General features: G+C 41.1%; 1 protein-coding gene across 1 annotated transcript; it reads right to left on the bottom strand.

Moving 5' to 3' along the window:
* Nucleotides 1–17,864: 17,864 nt before the first annotated feature.
* On the bottom strand, nt 17,865–20,329 carry LOC144708033 (S-adenosyl-L-methionine-dependent methyltransferases superfamily protein). Its single transcript, XM_078581327.1, has 6 exons — nt 20,140–20,329; nt 19,988–20,054; nt 19,299–19,491; nt 19,138–19,211; nt 18,908–19,063; nt 17,865–18,123 (listed from the first exon to the last, which is right to left on the bottom strand). The coding sequence occupies exons 1-6, from the start codon at nt 20,294–20,296 to the stop codon at nt 18,000–18,002; spliced, it is 771 nt and encodes a 256-aa protein (XP_078437453.1). The 5' UTR covers nt 20,297–20,329; the 3' UTR covers nt 17,865–17,999.
* Nucleotides 20,330–20,694: the final 365 nt, after the last annotated feature.

The following is a 20,694-nucleotide window of genomic DNA, read 5'->3' on the forward strand; positions in this document are numbered from 1 at the left end:
TGGATAATACCGTTCCCACGGTCTTTGAAAGTTGGTCACATGAAAAAACAACCTTTCAAAAATAGGTCAGTAAGTATATCAGATATCGCGTAAGAATTGGGTTGTTAATGATGGTTTGAATATAGGCAATATGATAACTCGATAAAAATGTATTATATAAGAGTTCATTAAAGCACACTGTATGAACATTTTGATGTTGAATGTCGTTGGGGACGTCGTCCGAGGGGTAATTCCCTATGGGAATGAAACCATGTGTCATCAGTGAAAGTACGTGCAGGGCGTTTGTGCGGGAGCATGGTGGCAATCTAGCGAGTGCAGCGGTGATTGTGCGGGAGCATGGTGTGCCTCTAGAGTGCGCGGTGGCACTAGTTTGGCGCCTGCGCTGGTGTACACCACCATGTGCATGGTGGGCAGTGATACGCACAGACATGGGGTTGTAGCAGACTATGCCTACTACACTAAGGCATCACGTGGAGTGTGGAATGACCTCTTGCACAAGGACACCAACATGGTGGCATGAAGGCCGTTTACACATGCGTCTCCAACAATCGTGACAGTGAAACCCCCTTCACTTGCAATTTTTAGGAGCGGCGTTGATCGCACAGATCTCAAGCGATGGCTGCTCATGAAGGGGAGTTACACCCGGTAGCACGATGACGCATCGTGGAGTTGCACGAATGCATCTGCGGCAACTCGGTTGCATTTCCTCCTTTTATTCTCTCTTGCTCCTACTTCCTCCATCCTATCGACAAGTAACAGATTTTAACCTAATTCTTTATTTCTCTACACTTCTCCATCTTGCGTAATCTTGATTTCTATTGGTAGAGATCAAGATTATTGTTCTCTATCTCTCTCGAGCACATGCCATATGGGAGTAGGGTGCTCTATGCCCGAGAACAAACCCAATTCCATATTCAACACTTGCTAGATCCCACAATCCTAGGGTGAAAAAACGTCATGCAAATATTGACAAAGCTTTATTTAGTGTGGTTTAAATTAAGAGTAGGGATTCTTTGATGTCGAACAGCGTTTAAGATGTCGTCCAGTTGACACCGAGTATGAAGGCTCGGTGCCGATAAAGGATGGTGGTATCGAACGTTGACAGTGTCTTCGTCCGACGGATGAACCCGAATGGGTTCATGTAACTATGATGCGAAGATGAGTGTCCTATGTGTCGTACGTGCAGGCTCCAACTCAAGGAAGGTGCTGAGCTCCAGGCAAGGACGGGGGTCACCCGGTGACACCGACGGTGGCCTCTCAAACCTTGTTGGGGCGACGAAGGTGTCTACGGCCATACGGAATCTATCCAAAGGGCTCGCACGTAACAGAAGTACTCGTCCATACTGGTAAGACACTCAAGTGTCGTAGTTTTTCTCAAAACCTCTCTCACCTACCTAGCCCGAGCGCAGTGGAGTCAAGTCAAAAGTACACTGCAAAAGGTAAAATAACAAACAGCGGAGAGGGGATGTACCTTATCGTCAAACGGCTAGTAATGCAGGTTGTTCAACGTTATAGCGGGTGCGACGGGGAGGAGCCATAGAGCGACGGTGACTCAATTGGCATTGTGGCGCAGGAGCAGGTGGAATTGGAGGCGTGGGCTGGCAGGGCATTGTGTCTGGATTGGATCCGTCAAGAGCAGTTGCTTGGCCAGGGGCCTGTGTCCTCAATGATCGAAGAATAACCCCCAACCAACGTAGGCGATGTCCAAGGGTGCTGCACGATTGTGATCTGGGAACAAAGTCGCCCGACCTCGGTTAATGCACATCTAGGAGACCTTGCGGTAGAGCCAAATGCGTGGTATGTCGAGGGGTCTGACATTGCCAGTTTTCAATTACATGATCGGGCATTGATCGGGCACCACCGTAGGTGCTGCCTAGGCACTATCGGCTGGTTGGCCTGACCACGTGGGGGGGGGCAAATCCTAGACCTGTCCATGCTGGAAGTATGAAAGGTCCCCCCATGGCCTTACGATCTTGGGTCAACCCCGAGGTCAACTATGACTCAACAGTGAATCTCGTTTGAGTACAATTGCCAATAACGGCCAACAAGGCGTCAGTCGTCTAGAGAGGAACCTCGAAGGAAACCCATGGACTAGGGGGAATAGCCAGACTCCGGATTTGTGGCTGCAGATTTCCTTGGGTTGGGAAATGACTCGGCCCTACTAGGATGAGTCCGCCGAGCGCGTCGACCGGTATTCTCACGGTGCGGCCGTTGACGATCGTGTCCACTGAATGGCGTAGAGAGGCGACTCACAGTCACATATAGGACAGCTCGGAGAGAGAGAGGAGGATCTTGAATCTGCCTAGTGCTTCTCACGGTAGGAGGGTGCAGATCTACTCCTAGTGCCAACCAGGATAATCCCCTTCAGCACACGACCTCTTCTTCACTTTCTTCTTCAAGGGGCGGGACCTGTTCTTTGAAGAACAGATTACTTCACGAAAAAAACAAGTCTGAATCCTTTAGGGCGCCCATTCTTTCCTTAAGTAGGGGAATTAATGCGCCCCTGGACATACATGACGCGTCATGAATGCGGCGAAAACAAATAAACAAAGACAAACATAAACACTTAATACAACTAAGAACAACGAAAATTAAAAGGCACTAACTAGCATCTTCACCCAATCTTCGACGATTGTGGGGGGCGGCACGGACGACGTCGTCGACGATCTTTGATGGCGTGGGTTATCATTCGTTCTATATCTAGACAACCAGCCGTCTAGGAATTGGGTGTTCTTGGACCAAGAACACGTCCAATTCCATTCACAACACTTGGCAGTGATGGATATTTTGTGCCCGTCAAGCTAATCACACTACCATGTTAATTTAGTTTATTGAATAAAGCATTTGCATTCATTATTTTTCTGTGTGATGTGTATAATGAATTCCATGAATAGGTGCAATGACTTAGTGAATTATGATGAGATCATAATATAGTGACCACTATTTGAGATGTATATCATTGATGAGCTGCAGGAGTATGATGGGATTGAGGAATATATCACCAAATTTTGGAAGCCACATCTATGGCAACATTATGGCGACACTGAAATCCTATGCAAGGAAGATCACCAAATGAAGCCTCAAATTATGGAGTTATTTGAATATGCCCCATAAGCTTAGGAGATATTAGAGGATTATGGATACATGGGATGACAATGAGATGAGAGTTATTAATTTGATCTTAAGAGTGTGTCAATGTAGCCCAGCAAGGATAAATGTAGGGTCGACTAGGCTAACACGCATGGTGGCTTCACACGTTAATCTCATGATAAACAAGTTTATGGTTGATAAGTCAGAATTTAGGTGGTTAACCTAGTCGATGTGTAATTTTGAGACTTATGCAATAATATTTATAATTTAACCCTAATTCACTTATTAATGACATAAATTGGTGAGTAAGGGGTCGAACCACAGAGAAGGCTTTGTGATTAAGATTGATATTTAGAAAAAAGTAATGAGAGAGAGTGGAAACAAGAGATAATAGATATATCTTGTGATTTTAATTAAATTAATTTATATGTATAAGTTCTTAATTCTTACTCATAAGAATTATGAACTTATAACAGATATTAGGATCCTATTAAAATCGTGGAGTGAGGATGGGATGAGAGGAGTGAATGGATATGATGAAGAAACCCTATTAGGGGTTTCCTATGAAAACCCTAATTAGTAATGGGTGGTATAAGCCATTAATCCCTACTCATAGGCTTTAATAACTTATAACAGAGAGTGAAATGATATGAGAATGTGGAATGGATACAAAGATGGGGGAAATGGAATAAAAATCCTAATTAAATGTTTAGGACTTACCTCTTCCTTTGGTGATGCTCACAAGCATCAATCTCCCTTCATGGACCCATATATTGTGCTCGGTGCCATGGCGTGTTGCAATAGACACGAAGATAGATCAAGAGAGGGAAAAAACTTACTTTTGGAAGAGGGAAAAACCCTAAAATGATACTCATACACCTTTGTTTCACAAATCTCCCACATGGAGAAAGTCAAAATGAAGTACAAGAAGAGCCTAATATTGGGATCTATTTATAGGCTCAACCATAGGTCATGGAAAGAGAAATAAGAGGTGGCCATTTGATCCAAAACTACCCATGGGATAAGCAGTTATGGCTATTTGAATTTTGAGCATTTCTAGCCATTCATTTTTTTGATTAGTTCCACCAAAATAGGGAGCCACCAGAGCATGCCACATCATCCATCCTTGTAGGGCACAAATGTGACTTGTTTTACAGTAAGAGAGAGCCACCAGTTGTTCTACATCATCCCTCTTTGTAGGGAACAAAGTTGACTTGTTCCACAAGAAAAGAGAGCCACCGGTTGTTCCACATCATCCCTCCTTAGTGGGCTTTGATTTTACCCTTTTTAACCTAAAAAATACTTGAAAATATCAAATATAATCCATAAAATTCTCTAAAATTCAAAATTAAATATCTCTTTATCTACAACTCCTTTTTGGATGAAATTTTAACCAAATTAATTCTTTTTAAATATACTACCCATTTCAATCATTATAAACGTCAAAGTATACTGATTTTAATGCGAGAATAATTATTTAGTGGTCATATGTATTTTTGGTGAAAATTATATAAAAATCATAATAACATGCATAAAATTAGCTTAATTATGCTCTAAAATGCATGAAATAAACATGGATTATCATGCTTATTTGCATGTTATCAATAGTCTACAAGGCCCAAGGTTATTTTACCAATGCAATGAGTCTTACAGTGTTGCCGAAAGTCCTTCACATTTGTTTTCTAATGAGCAATATTCATGGTCAATATGAGCATGAAATATATTTGATGACTTTGTGTAGAGGTAGGAGATGATAAAAGAGACTAGTCAGGAGATATTTTTAGGGATTTTTGGCATCTATCAACTCAATTCAAAATTTAGTTCACAAAGAAAGACTAAATTGATGATGTATCTCAAAACCGAAAGATAGATGATAACATCAGTTTTTCACAAGGACAAAATCCATGATTTCTTGAACTTGAGGATGAGTCTCTTTGAGATCTTCATATGTCTAACCTTGAAACATCCACATGATCTTCAGATGTTTAACCTTGGCATTTTTTAAAACTAAGCTGATGGAAATATGAGTTATTTTCTATCCAGTCTTAATGGACCTAGCAGTTAGGAAACACGCGAGAAGAGAGAGGGCATCACTTAAGAATGACTTTCTTAGGTATTAGGAAATGGGTGCCCAAACCTATTATACTCTCCAGGACAATTTTATTAGGCTCCATAAAATTTCGTAAAAGTCACTGTCCTCGAAAAAAAATCATAAAATTCTCATAACAATGTATATTTGACCAACACCCTAAAATCTTGTGTGACCCTATTGGCCCATGTATTAGTCGAGTTAATAAATCTAACAACCCAAAAATATTTAATGACTACCTTATTAGTTAAAATATATCAACATCAATATTAATTAATCAAAAATTGATTTAACATAATCCATAGATTAAGTTTCCATCCTGTGGAGAGCATAGATACAACTCATGCTCTACTAGATACAAAAAAAATGTCAAATCTCTCATGGTTTGAGATTTATAGGTATATTTGGTGTATCAGGTCAAAGGATTATCTATAAACACAAATAGCATACTAATTTTAATAGCAATTTTGTGTATTTCCTTTGATTAATTTCACTGAAATGATAAACAAATGCATGTAACTAAAATGTAAGAAGATATATAAATTTTTAGAATGATACTCTGATTTCCCTATATTCTGGTATTTCTTTGGAATTCTCTGATATTAAATTCATTTTTGAGGAAAATTGATGTAACACGGTAACGCCGGGATCGACGGCTCGTGTTACGTCACAGCAAGACGTGATGCGTGTTCAAATGTCAAGGTGAATGCTCGTTTAAAATTCCTCAGGTGCACAAGGGCGGTCCGACGGTGGGGTGAGGGATACAGTAAATCTTAGTGGAGACGAACAGGTCAGGGTAGACCCCGTGTGACCCACGGGACCCACGATCGAGCACGACGTGATGGGCGTGTAACCGCCCGGTGATGTTCACCTCCGACAACTATGATGGATCATCTATTTCAAAGAATTCCTATCTCTCGAATGGGGTGGCTAACCAGGCGGCAGCGGAATACGATAGCGGGGGACAGTACTGAAGGAAATAATAATACTGTTAAGCGTAGGAGGGGCGGATCGAATAAGAACCTGGCAGTAGAAATTCCTGGCAGCAGTAATCCTGGCGGGCAGTCGACAGAAATCCAAAACAGAGTGGCCCGGCAGCGGCAAATCCTGGCAACAGCAACGCTGGGTTCTCGCGTCCAAGCCTTAGTGAGTATCCCACGTCAGGTGCGTGATTCAGCCAGCAGTTGCACCGGAAGGGCCTTAGGGACCGGAGAGATTCGTGGCCTGCCGATCAGACGAAATTGGCCGGTCGTTGCAAGTTCGGGCACGAGCTGTAGACCCAGGCGATGCCTTCCCTCGACGGTGATAGGCACACAAGGCTGTCAGGGGCAGTGCACAACAGGGGGTGGCATGGGCGGAGGTGACTGACGGAGGGGCGCGCAGAGGCGCGTTGCGATGGGCGCGGGCGTCCGTGGGGCGGACGGCGATCGTTGACCTGAGAAGACGGGCACGTTCATGGGGTCGACTGCGTGAGGAGACTCGTCAGGTGCAGTCACCGCGAAGTAAGGAACGTGTGGGGACGGCGAGCACGCGCGCGCGCGACCACGAAGCGCGAGGAGGGAAGCCGCGATGGTGATCGTAGGGGCGCGCGTAGGTGACCGATCAGGCTTCTAACAGCGATGGCGGCGGCCCTGGTTGACGACCGTGGGGCGACGTCGGCCGGCGGTCGCGGCGGAGAAGGAGTTCCACGGACCGGCGGGTTGCTCTGACGGGCGAGGGAGTGACCCTAGGCACGGCAACTCGGGTCGGCAGGCTTCCCCACGATCTGCTCAAGCAGGGGGAAGGAGAAGACGAACAGGCTTCCTGAGACTGGCGAGAGGTCGAGGGAGACCCCCCTTGCTAATTTTGGGTACGCACGACTAACGAAGAGAAAAGAAGTAAAACAAAAGGATCAAGTTTTTCAAAAGGCATCTCTAAGGGCGGGCTAATAAGAAAAGGGAAGTTTTTTATTATTACTGTTTTTATTATTACCCATCTGCATCAAGTTTTTCATCCGTCGCATGACGTGGCCCTCCTCTTTACACGTAACAAAAGGGAACGGGGCGCAAAAAGAGCGGACGAGGCCTAACACATGGCCGGATCCGAATGTTTATCACGAACAAACAAAACAAGAAAGATAATACAGACTTACGAAGAGTACTTAAAGTTGGGGTCGCGGGCGTCGGCACGAGCAGCTCGGAGAGGTCGAACGCGTCCCGTGGCGGTGTCGTCACGATGGTCCCCCATCAAAAATATTCAGTTTTGAATTTATTTAAATATTTTTTAAGGATTTATTATATTTATGGATTCTCTGTCATTAAATTCATAAAATGTAAATTTATAAGGCGATAATAAATTTTTTTAATATTTGTAACATTTTAAAGATTTTTTAATTTTTTTATCTTACTCAAATGTTGATCCGCCAAATAGAATCGAAGACGAGAGAAAAAATCAAATGAATGAGAATGACTCAACTTAAAGTTGTCTGGGATTTGACACTTTCTGACGTTGTGCTTTCAAGGAAAATATTGTTGTATAAATAGAATCCTCAATGACATTCAGTTAGTCTCATTAGGTTGAGAAGGTGTCATTCAGTTGGTGAGTTTAATGTTAATGTATATTTCCATTTATTTTTAGTACAGAAACGTTTGAAAGGAGGCTCCGCTCACTCAATCCTTTTCTTATTTTATTAAAATACAGTGAGTTCATATTCGTATGGAATGAATTACGAATATAGTGATCCTACATCCAATGGAGTAAGTGAACCTTATCATGCATCAGGGGACATTTGGAAAAAAACTTTTCTCTTCTCATCCTCACCAGAGTCGTCATGTCGTTCTGTTAGGTTTTTGTCTCGTCCGGGCATTTAATGTGATGATTGGCTCAGATTCTTCCTCGTCCTTTGTGACTGACAGCTCTTATCACGCCACTTATCGGCCCTAGGAAAAAGACAAAATAGCAGGAATAACGATAAATTATTTATATATATTATTTAGTGAGTATCTCACTACTGATATGGCAACACATTAATGTGTGCCACGTCGGCGTGTTTCCTCTTTAACACCATTCATAGGATGACACATGTGTTCCACGTTAGACGTGGCACTATATGTCCTGTGACACGTGGCACATCTGCACTTGTTCTCCATTCAAAAATAAACAAGACCCATTATTTTCATTACTCAAATGTCAATTCCCACACTGAATTTAGTACAAAAAAACATCATTTTTTGATTGGGCCACGTCACCCTACAATGAAAAACTTTAATAGAAAATGGTTGAGCATTAAATGTCTTTATGGCACCGTTAATCGCAATCCGATTACAATTTATGTTAATGATTGCATGAGACCAATCATTAACCAGGTTTAATGATTGGTTATCGCCGATCATTATCCTTAACCATGGTTGGTACCTGTTTGACTAATCGAATGGTGACGTGTGGCGCCGTAGAAATAAACATGTTTAAAATTTTGAAGATTTTACATTAAATTTAATAAAGCCCATAAAATTACAAAAACATATATATGTATTTCAACTTAGAAAAATCATACATCTACGATTTAATGTTGAAAAATTCTAGAAAGATTATATTCTGACTCATAAAATTATTTTCTTTAAGATCTTGATGTCAAAAAATCAATGTAAGTACTAAAAAATTCATAAAATTAAAAATACCATTCTAAAAATAGTTTTAATAATTTTAAGCTTGATAACACATATTCATAATCCATCTAATGCAAATAAACATAGAAAAATGGTCAGATTAGGCTACTATAAATGTGTGTAATCAAACACCCTATCACAAGCTGACACAACTTTATTTTTTGTGCATAGGGATACTGGCCCAATAAAAATATTGATTTTAACCACAATGAATATATTTTGAAGACCGAGCTGGAGAACATCTGTCAACACAAAAAACTCACAATTCAATTTCTAAAAATTCATATTTGACATCAGAAAATACAAGGACATGTGATACTTTTCCATTGGCCATAAAATACCTCGATGTAACCTCATTGTCACATCACACATTAAATGCAATTTAATATGATGCAATATTTATGCAGGTTTAGGTATTCATGTTTACTATGAGAATCAAATCAAGGAATCATAAGAGAATCCAAGAAAGTGTCAGAGTGGCTATTAAAGGCAGAAATTTATGGTAGAACCTTTAGAGATTTTGAGGATTCTACCAATATGTTGTTGATCCAATACATGGATCAATGAGGAAAGAAAAAAATCCGACTAGTGAGAATGATTTTTCATCAATTTAGATACATGATAATCTTAGAAGAGATTTGGATTAAAATTTCAAGTGTATCTTTGTTTCTCTCTCCCGAGCTAGGAACAATGCCCCATTTGAACATGTGCCGACTTTGGTGCTTGGAAAGGAACACTGAGCAGCCTTCAATTGTGCAGCAGAAGTCTTGAGCAATAGCTTTAGAATGCTTGGAGGTTCAGGAGAGAGAGTGAGGACGTAGTCCCGTACTTGAATTGGGTCATTGCATCGTAGTCATAGTCATGACATGGGAAGCCAAGGATGATACCGAAGTAAAGAGACAAGGTGCCACACACCTGTGTAGTGTTGCTCCTATGCCTTGAGGCACGCAGCCCCATGCGCACGCCTACCAACACTGCTGCTACACGCATGCCCCTAGGCCAGGCATCACGCGCCCGTGGGCCTTGGTACTCGACACACCGGTCAGTCCAACCCCAGCCTTGATGCTCCCCGCACCACCAGCACTCGGGCTCAGACCATTGCGTGCCGTCTGTGTAGGCGTCATTGTGCTCGACGCCCCAAACTAAGCGTTACGCCCCCAACATTACCCACGAGAGCGTCTCGTGCCCCATAGCCATCTCGGCGCTCTCTGTGCGCTAATGCTTTAGTCTCCTGGTGAGAAGTCTCTCACCCCGCGCCCCGCACACGTAGTGGGCGTAGCATGCGTGCACCGTCTCCACATTGCAATGCGCACGCGGCGCTCAGCAACCTGCATTTCCCCACGCACAATGCCTGTGCCTCTGCCACGCAGCCTGTGTGTCCCGCACGTGCGTGTGTACTCCTAGTGTCCCTTGGCGCCCAGCTCGCGCACAGCCTACCCTGATCTGTTGTCATTGCGTGTGATGAGCGCAAGTATCAAAAGGGCCTTGGCTTTAAAGATCAGGGTCAAGTCTCACCACCTCGATGTGTGTGTGTTTAACACTTAAGGATTCAATCACACATCCATAGTCCAAATTCACGGAGATATCCTCACAATAAGCACACAGGCCTCTGCGCATGAAATGCCGCCTACTTTGGGGCTTTACACCTATCCATATGTACCCTCTGATTTAAAATACATCCTCTACCCATGTAATATCTATGAATTATTCTTACGCGTGTTGGCCAAGTGAAGAAACTGAAGTCGAGATCCATCAAGTTTTATTGGTGTCCATTGTCGATCAAAGTTTGAAGGTGACAGAGAAGTGGAGGGGCTCTTAGCTTAACATAAATCGCCTAGATCTTGGTGAAATATGAGAATCAATGATGTTTCCTTGCCCTTATATAGTCTCCCTATTATATATTCATATCATCCACATGCTTCAACCATCATTATCTAATTTCACCATCATCATTAGTCATTAAACCACCTTATTCTATTTTTAAAAAATATTTAAGTACATTAATTATTCTATAACTATAGTTAACTATCACTTTCTCATCTCACCATATTTTATTTTATAAAATATTTCTTGTCTTACCTAATTACCGGTTAAAAGGCATTCAATCTGTAATATCCATTCTCTAATCAAAATCTCTAACGAGTCACAATCTTATATTTTTTAAGCTCAGATATCAACAACAAATTAATACCCCACATTTGCGTTCATCAATTTTCACATTGACTGATTGGATAGATTTGTGTTCATCAACAACAAATTAATACATTTCTAATCTATCAACTTTCTTTTCCTATTTTCATTCCTATTTCTTTTGTTCATCCCCTCATCCTTCACTCTTTTTTTTGTAAGGGGTAAAGAACATACTAAAGCATTGTGTAAAAGAAGAGAGAAGATAATGATCATTGACTCTAGTGAGGGCATTCTGTAAAATCATTGAAGAGTGAAATTAGATAGAAGTGGTGATTGAGATGGGATGTGTATGATCTCGTAGAAAGGGAGATAGATTGGCTCGGGAGATGGTTACCATCCATGAAAGGTTGTGGGTTAGAGACAAGTTCAAGGAAATTGAAAGGAATATGGCATATGGAATAACAAATGGGATGGCAAGGTGGATGGAGAATCAATAAAAAGAAAGTTCTATGCTTTAAGACTTGGAGAAATGCCTATCTTCCACCTTAAAGTAGGATTAACTCAATGATAGAATAACACATTCAAATAGGATCGGCTCAGTGAATGGTGGCGCTGTGGGATTCCTCAATTTACTCAACTCTCTACATTTTTTAGTCATAGTGCTTCAATCCTTTGATTTTCCTATCCCCTACACACCCACTAGATACCCTAGCCAATTGGAAACTGACTCTGACATTATCCAAAATCATGGTTTGTTTCATCTTTGCATGATCATGATGCGCTATAAAGCGAAACTTCCCTACACATGTAATTCAAATTAATGGATGAAGAAGGTCTCCTAAAGGTGGGTTTCAATTATAAATGGGATTTATATGAGAAAGACCCCCCCCCAATGATTAGATTATGACATAATGATCCAAACAAAGATTTGCAATTCTAAACACATGAAATGTTCTCTCCCCCCCCCCCACTAAAATATGCAATGTCCTGAATGCATAGATATGAACATAAATTTAATTCCGAATCTCAGAATTGGAAACCTTCATAGGCATGATTCGTGATTTTTGAAGAACTTACTAACGTTGAGCTGACATCTCGTTGTCATCTGTAAAATTTGTGCTTCTTCTTGTTTATTCCTGTAAATTAAAAACTGAAAGCAAAACAAAATGGCAAGCTAGGGAAATAGATTAGTTCCCATTATTTATGAAAGTAAAGTGAAATCAAAGAAAAGTAAAATTAAAGAAAGAAAAAAAAATGGCAAGCTAGACAAATGTTAATATTTAGAGTCATACAAAGGGCTCTATAATGAACTTTAGAATCCATAATTCCTTATGCAATATTGTTTTAAATGGTTCTAAAATGTATTTGGGAATCCACACTCTTCGTTCCTTATTTTGGGTTGGAGTACCTTTTGTGCTCATGGACACATAGAAATCCATGATGGTTTACAAAAGTTTTGAGGTAGAGTACTAATGGATGGTAATGATGAATCTGTTGTCTTAGGGATAGAACAAGGTTGGGAAGATAAATCATCTACCTCAGTTTCTTCCTTAGGAACTTTTTTAATGTTATCCTCAAAGCATACACTTCTGCTATCAGAAATATCTAAACTAAGGGACACATTTGACGTAGGACGGCTACGGGGTGTACGACTATGGGATAGATGACGAAGGACGGGACAACGGGATAGATGGGCTGACTACGAGAAGGTGGACGGCTAAGGATGGAGCGGATATTTGAGGGATAAAACAGCCACAGAAATCACACGGTCGGATTCGGACTTTAAAACCGATGAAAATCTGGTGGTGCAGCTCCGACCTTTATCGAGGGCGGGAGTACTGTCTTCCCCCACCACGACAATGCCAAGCACCGAAATCAATATGACGAATTCGCGTCGCGAAGAAACACTCGAGAAGGAGAGAAAAGAGGTAGAAAATCCAAACCAAATCTAAGTTTGACGGCGGTGGAAACTTCTCGAGAAAATACTGAACGGAGAACACTTCGACACCAGAGAGTTCAGGCGTACCTCTGCACCGTAGTGCGTGAAGAGGATGCGGGAAATTCTGGTCGTGACGCGGCTGGACGAATCCGGGCGTTGTGAGGTCCACTGGACGATGGGATCTGGACGTTCCGGGCGTTGAATGGCCCTGGTGGATAATGAAACGAATGAGTGTCGGCACGGCGTGGGGGAGCAGGACACCGAGAAGCATCCTCGGGCGGACTAGAGTGGGCGGACCAAGGAAGCCCGAGTGGGCGGCCTTGGGCGACCTTGGGCGGCAGCCCTGGGCGGCCTGGGGTGGCTGCCTTGGGCGGCCTTGGGCGGCAGCCCTGGGCGGCCTGGGGTGGCTGCCTTGGGCGGCAGCCCTGGGCGGTCTGGGGCGGTTGCCTTGGGCGGCAGCCCTCGGCGGTCTTGGGCGGCAGCCCTAGGCGGTCTTGGGTGGCAGCCCTGGGCGGTCTTGGGCAGCAGCCCTGGGCGGTCTTGGGCGGCAGCCCTGGGCGGCCTGGGGTGGCTGCCTTGGGCGGCCTTGGGCGGCAGCCTTGGGCGGCCTGAGGCGGCTGCCTTGGGCGGTAGCCCGAGGCGGCCTGAGGCGGCTGCCTTGGGCGGCAGCCCGAGGCGGCCTGAGGTGGCAGCCTTGGGCGGCAGCCCTAGGCGTCCTGGGAGGCAGCCTTGGGCAGCCTTGGAAGGGCGCCTAAGGCAGTCAAGGGAGAGAAAGAGAGAGGGTGGGAGAGAGAGAGGGAAGAGAAGAAGATGGAGGGGGAGAGGTGGTGGCTGGCGACACGACGGTGGCGGCGGCGGAGGCGACGGTGGCGGCGACGACGACTAGGGTTAGGAGGTATAGGGGAGGCTGGGCAGTCCTCCAAGAAGAGTTAAACAAAACTCAATTCTTGAAATTATGACTGCCTACTATTTCTTGAAAACAATGGCCAATGTATAGGCCTTGGAGGAAAGAGAAATTGACGAGAAAGTAAAGACGTGCGCCGTGTCACGCCAAAGGGCAGTTGTGGATCTGCCTTTGGCGTCGTGTCATGATGCGTGTAGGGACTTGCGCGGGTGGAGACGTGCTAGTCGACGGTTGCGGTGTGTTGACTTTGGTGTTGACTCCGGTTGACCGTGGCGGGTTGACTTCGGTTGACTTCGTCGTCAGGTCCATAGCAGGCGTGTTGATTCTGGTTGATCGTGGTGACGCATTCAACGGCGATGTGGTTGCGTCCTCGCCATCACAATCTTATCTTCTTTTTTAAGGATTACCTCTCCTTCCTCAATATCAATCATTGCTCTAGCTGTTTTCAAGAAAGATCTACCAAAAACTAAAGGTGCTTTCTTTGATTTTCCTTCAAGGATCACAAAATCAGATCCGAACCGACACCCCTCTATATCAATGCAATTATTGGAGATTTTTCTCTAGAAGCTATCTGGACTCCATCATCAAAACAAACAACATCAGAAGAGGGCATTACCTTTCCTATAGGGTTTCTCTCAAACATAGAAGAAGGTATGATATTCCGATTGGAACCAAGATCTATAACTACATTCTTGAATTTTGTTCCTCCAATTTCACATGTAATTTTAAAATTCGTTGTTCCAACGGCTTCTTATATAAGTTCCTTCTCCTAGGAGGTTTCCCTACATGTTTTCCTTATGTGATTTGAGGGTTTTGGAGTGTTGGCTCATCTATTTTATCTCCTAATTTTACTAATCCTCCAATATTTTCTTTGCTTATCATGTCACCTATAGGTCCTTGACATCTATCATTCTCTTTTTTTTAATTCTGTCATTGAACTCCATCATATGATCCTTCACTTGATATAACATGGATATCATAGTTTGGACAACAGGAAATATTTGAGAATGATCAGGGATAGGAGCACTCATAGGTGATTCCTTGGTTATTGGAGAATTCGATCTAGTAGGGATATTAGAAGTGGGGGTATTAAGTTGGGAGCTACTACTGATAGGGATAGGAACACTCACATCTATGATTTTAGTAGATAACTTATACATGGACTTATGGCTTTAGGAAATGGTGACTTCTAATATCTAGGATAATCTAGAGGATCCTCAAACTCAAAATTAGGGTTTTCAAAAGATTCATTTTTTTCTTCTTCAAAACCCTTCAAGTTTTCCCTTGGATCATGTCTATGATTCCCTGCTCCATGATTCTTATAAGAGTTTCTTTAAGTGAAAGGTATTCTTCAAAACTTGGTCGCTCATAAAATTCTCTAAGTTTCCTACGAGCATTATCTCCATGGCAATCTAATGGATGTGTAGAAAATTCTATCATTTCTCTAATCATTTTACGATGCGCACCTTGTCCAGGAATTGTATTGCTTGTCGTACTTCTATTATGTTCCATTTTCTCCTCTAACATGATCTTCCCTTTCGGTAATATCAGTGTGAGAATAAAAAAAATTTACCTCAATGGATGCCTAGAATTCCCAAATGCGATAACCACCTTCTTTTGAAACACAACCACTCAAGAAATAGTTTAGTTCATGTGAGTTCAATCAATAATAAAGTATACAAATCTCTAATAGTTGGTTTAAAAAAAAATTCAATACCTGAAGTCTGTTTTAAGGACAAGTTAGATTATCTCAACAAGAAAATCCAAATAAAAGAAACAGAAATGATAATTTTGGATTTTTCACTATGCGTATTAAAATTCTAAAATAAATGCAAAATTCAATTCAATTCAAGAATATAGTCAAAAACAGTTAGGCACACTAGATACAAATATTCTTGATTTATAGTTTTTGATACTCACCGTGCCTCCCCGGCAATGGCGCCAATTGATAAGCCTAAATTTAGGTGTTTAAAAATGTCATTTTGATTTAGACTTATACAATAAAATTTCTAATAACCCTTAATCACTAAATACTATGTATAGAGAAAGCAAGGGGTTGAACCACAGGGAGGCACTAAGCAAGAATTTTTATCCTATTTCAAATCAATTAATTCAAGAATGAACTAATTTTGCATTTAATAGACCTTAATTATGTTTAATTCTGTTTATAATTAATCAAAATTAAGTAGAAACTTAATTTTGATCTTAATATTTTCAGTCAAGACACTCAAGATAGAGTAATTTTGATTATTATACCAGATTAATTCGGATTTCCAATATTCCAATCAAGATAATTTTTTAATACAATTTTTATGTACTAAAATTGGGAATTAATAATCAGGAAAGGGATTTTTGAAATTGGACTTGAAGATGGACGAATTTAGGATGAAATTTTGTATTTAGGTTTTTTCTATGTTGAATTGAATTTCCAAACAATCAATTTCTAAATATAGAGAGAGAAAGTAGATGAATTAACCTAGAGAGAGAAAGTAGAAGAATTTGGGGGAAATGGATTAAAAGAGAAATTTGACCCTAATCTAGAGATCTATGATGCAAAATTGGATGAAATTAATGTAGAACTAAGGATTAAAATCAGATCTTGAATAAAAATCAAAATGCAATGCTAATTTCATTTCAAATCAACTTCCAAGGCATGTACATTTCACCCATGCCATGGCATTTTAGAATCTCTCAAGAAGAAGTTCAAAAAGCAAATTAGAAACTTACAACTTTCAATAATGAATCAGGATTAATGCATTTGATTGTCTACATGGAAGTAAAATATTTACTTCATACCAATTGGGCCTTTGTATGCCCCCATTCAAAGTCGTTAACAGAGAATACTTGCCCTATATTCTTTTGCAATGGGTTTGCACTGTCATCTCTAGTCAACCTTGAAAGGAGACCAAAAAAGAACATCTGAAAATAGCATTTAGAAAGGGTGAAACTCACATGAAACATGGAGTTTTAGAATGGATACGAGGTCTACCTCAAGCTGTGGCCCTACAACATGAGGACTCTACAATGTGACCCAACAAAAAGTTGGGTCATATGTAATTTGGATCATACACTATTGCAAAGTGCATTGGAGCAGTCTCCAATTGTCTACAGCTCCCTCTTGACATATGAATCCATCAGGTCTTCCATGTGTTGTAGCCCCACAACCCCTACGCAACCACAACCGTTTCTTGAACCCATCCAAGATCATGGTTTCCCGCCCTTCCCCCAAAAGTCTGAAAGTCCTCGTATACTGGAATGGCTTACAAGACTTTTAAGCCACCTGGGAGCTGGCCTCCACCATTTGTAATCAGTTTCTGGCCTTCCAGTAACTGATATAATGCTGAATCGTTCTAATGATACACGTCGACCCTGTACCATGTCAATGTCCTCTGCAGTCACATTCTATGCATGCAGTTGACACTCTGCCGGGAATGCTATTGGTGAAGCTCTTCCCTCTCTTACTCTTCCTTATCCTTCTGCTTGTTAGACTTGAATATAACCATTCCGCCATTTATTAGTTAAAGCATCATTTGGAATTATCAGTTATATTGGCCACCTCAAATGATGCGTATGCAGAACATATCAGAATCCCACAAATAAAGTTCAATACAATTTTCTGGAATCGTTGATGCCTGAAAGGGCAGGTGAGCTTCTAAGATGGTTAAATACTTTTGGTGCTATTTGCTTTCCCAATGAAAGATCAAGATAACTATATGAATTGAAATGGATAGATATATGTAAACACTAGATATATAGATTTATCGCACTGGAAAGGCCATGTCTTATGGTCTCATCTTTGACGAATTGTACCCAAGGGCCCGATAAAAAGTTGGGCACTTAGAACAGTATTCTAGAATAAAATTGAAGCAGATGGATTAAAACCCTGATACTTCTAAAAGAAAAAGGAAGCCCTAGGTTTAAGGCTAGGTGGAATTCGGCACACCTTGATACTGCTAACATATTTTGTTTCTTTTATTCACTTTAGTCTGAACCCAAGAATAGTTGTATTAAATAGGAATACATAATTATTTCTTAAAGAACAACTGTTCAATCGTAACATTTCTGCACTCAAACTAAACATGTAATTTATTTTCCCTGATGCCAATAAGTGTTTAAAAAGTACATTTTGGAGTCTGCTTCTGTATGATTTTCCTTGGATGCAGAATGCTGAGGAAAAACTAAAAATCATCCTACCCAAGTCACTCACTTCTTGAAGAGAAGGACAAGGATAGGTGCTGCTGGCCGGTTGAGCCTCTCCAACTTACAGCAAGACCATGATTCTGTAGGCAAGTTGGAAGCAAATGTCTGTACAGCCTCCAATTCATCCCTGATATATCACATAATGTTACCATAAAGACCTCAACATTGAAAAGGTTTTCCTAGAGATACAAAGCAGGTCGATAAGTAAAAAAAATAACTAAGAGATGATATAGTTTCCATGTCTGGGAGGAAATTTGGTAGCCGAAATGCTTAACTTGGGAGTCTTTTACCACCTAAGACCATGTTTCCCACGAATATGGGACACGGTGGGTATATGTCCCCTTTTTCTGGATTATTGTTTCTCTTTCCCTCAATCAGCTAAAGTTTGAAGTTAGCAAACAGATTGTATCACTGGAGTCAATCAATCGAACAGCCTTGATTGTGATTGGATTGATCTGATACAATTGACGAGATCAGTCAGTTCAAGATCAGCCAGAGTTTGTCAATCCCCCTGACTGAGTTGACCGAACTGAAAATCGGACTGGCTGATTTTATTGGACCGACCCACTGAGTGAATGGCACAGCTGGATCTGACCGGGTGCTGTCATGCGGTGTACATGATAAGTCCCATATGGTTTCCTTCAATCTTTTTTCATCAGGCCAATCATGATTGATAAATCCCTTTATCTGATCAATCATATGATAAATTTAATTCATCGATCATGCTGGATCAAAATCCTGACCGCACAACAAATTTTGATCCACCTATCAGACCATCATTTATTGATTGAAAATGAATGAATCAATCGATATCAGATTAATTGGTCGAATGCAGACCCCTTCATACAGCGAGCATAATTACTTCATTCCACCAAAATTGAGACATTAAAGGACAAATGGCTCTGGCTTACCGTCCACCAGGATGACCTACATAAACTAAGATGCTTATAAGTCCTCCAGAAGCAACAACTCTACTGGCAGCTTGCAAAGCTGGTAGAGTAGTTTCAGCAATGGTGATTATTCCTTTATCTCCTCCGGGAAGATACCCCAGGTTGAAAGCCATGAGCCTGCATGTTCATTGCATTAACAATTTCAAGAGATTAAAAAAAGTTAAATCATAAAGCTAAAACCAGAGGGTAACCTGATCACCGCATCTTTTGGGACAACGTCTTCAATTTTACTGTGGCATAGAAGTGACAAGTTGATGTAATTTTTCTGGTTTGGCCAGATGAAAAAGTTAATTAGAAGAGAAACTACAAAGAACTTCCTCAAGAAAAATAATTAAAGCTTTAAACTGTCTACCAGATCAAGATCAGTAGATTCTTCCAGAAGTGAACGTGTGGACTCTATTGCTGAGTTTTGGATGTCAAACGCATAGACAAAACCATGACCGGAATCATCTGCAATCATTCTAAGCAAGGCCAGACTATCGTGCCCATTACCGCAAGTAGCATCAATAGCACAATCTCCTTTTTGAAGTATACTTTTCCAGACCCTGAAATAAAATAAGAAATTAGAAATTTGGGTCTTTATAGGATTGCACAAACAGGACTCTAGAATCCACCAAAATGTTCAAAGGAGAATCACTGATATGATTCCACTCCAACATTTAGGAGTTTCCGCCCAAACATTATAAATCCAGAAATTCTTCACACTCATAGTGAATCATGCGGGTGCCTAAACAGTTTTATACAGACACTAGAGAGAAATGAGGTACAGTTCTTGGGATCAATTGTTAAAGTTGCAAAAAACATTTCACAATACACCATACATTCAAAAGAGAATCAGAAATAGGACCCTACCAAGCACTCTAAAGTATCAACCCAAACATAACAAATCCATAGAGATTTTCATTTCATTGGGAGTTCCCATAAAGTTCAATCGCAGATTCTTTGAGATCAATTAGATATATTCCCAGTACGCATTTTCGTCATACATTGAAGAATTAATTGTTCGAGAAAAACAAGTCCTCCATCGGAGATAACACTCACAGGTGCGCCACCTCCGTCGCCTTCATCTTCCCGGATATGAATCCGAGGAGGGTTTCCGCCTCCAGACCTGAAAAATTGACCCATCAAAGTCAATATTCGGCGAATAAATAAACAAAATATATGAGATATTCTCAGTTGAAAGGATTAATCACCGATCGCTGCCGGAGAAGAAGACGAAGAACAGGCTGCAGGGTATGAACACCGAGATGGCAATGGGCATGTGCCATGGTGAGATAATCGCCGACCACCCAAGCGGAGCGACGTCGGCGATTTCAGGGACTGCCAAGAACGAAATAGCAAAGTCGCCATTTTTATCCAGAGCTTCTATACTTCAACTGTTCTCCATTACTCTGCGTAAGTCAAACTTTATCCCTTTAAATAATATCCCTTTAAATTAGATCAGACCTTCATAAGAAATCTAATAAGAAATATTTTAAGAATGTAAAATACTTGAGCAAAAAATGATACAGCAAAAAAGGGGAGAGGAAATAGAAAAACAGAATTTGATTCACTGGTACCATAATAAAACTACATTTCTATATTTTTTCTTGAATCCTAGAACAATAGGATTTAATAATCATCACATTAGAACTGTAAATTTCTCAAGACATACTTCTATGTTCATTTATAAACACATTAGGCTTCTTTCAATTATAAAGAGTTAGAAAACGAGGAAGAGAGAACATAGAAGAAAGGAAGTCAGAGAT

Source organism: Wolffia australiana, chromosome 9, assembly GCF_029677425.1.
Source record: "Wolffia australiana isolate 7733 chromosome 9, ASM2967742v1".
Lineage (NCBI taxonomy): Eukaryota > Viridiplantae > Streptophyta > Magnoliopsida > Alismatales > Araceae > Wolffia > Wolffia australiana.

Excerpts from the sequence above, each read along its gene's own strand:
- LOC144708033 (XM_078581327.1), bottom strand. The coding sequence starts at position 20,296 with ATGGCGACTTTGCTATTTCGTTCTTGGCAGTCCCTGAAATCGCCGACG. Across the intron at positions 19,492-19,987 it reads GCGACGGAGGTGGCGCACCT|GGTCTGGAAAAGTATACTTC; the intron begins GTGAGTGTTATC and ends ATTTTATTTCAG. Across the intron at positions 18,124-18,907 it reads GTAGGTCATCCTGGTGGACG|GGATGAATTGGAGGCTGTAC; the intron begins GTAAGCCAGAGC and ends GTGATATATCAG.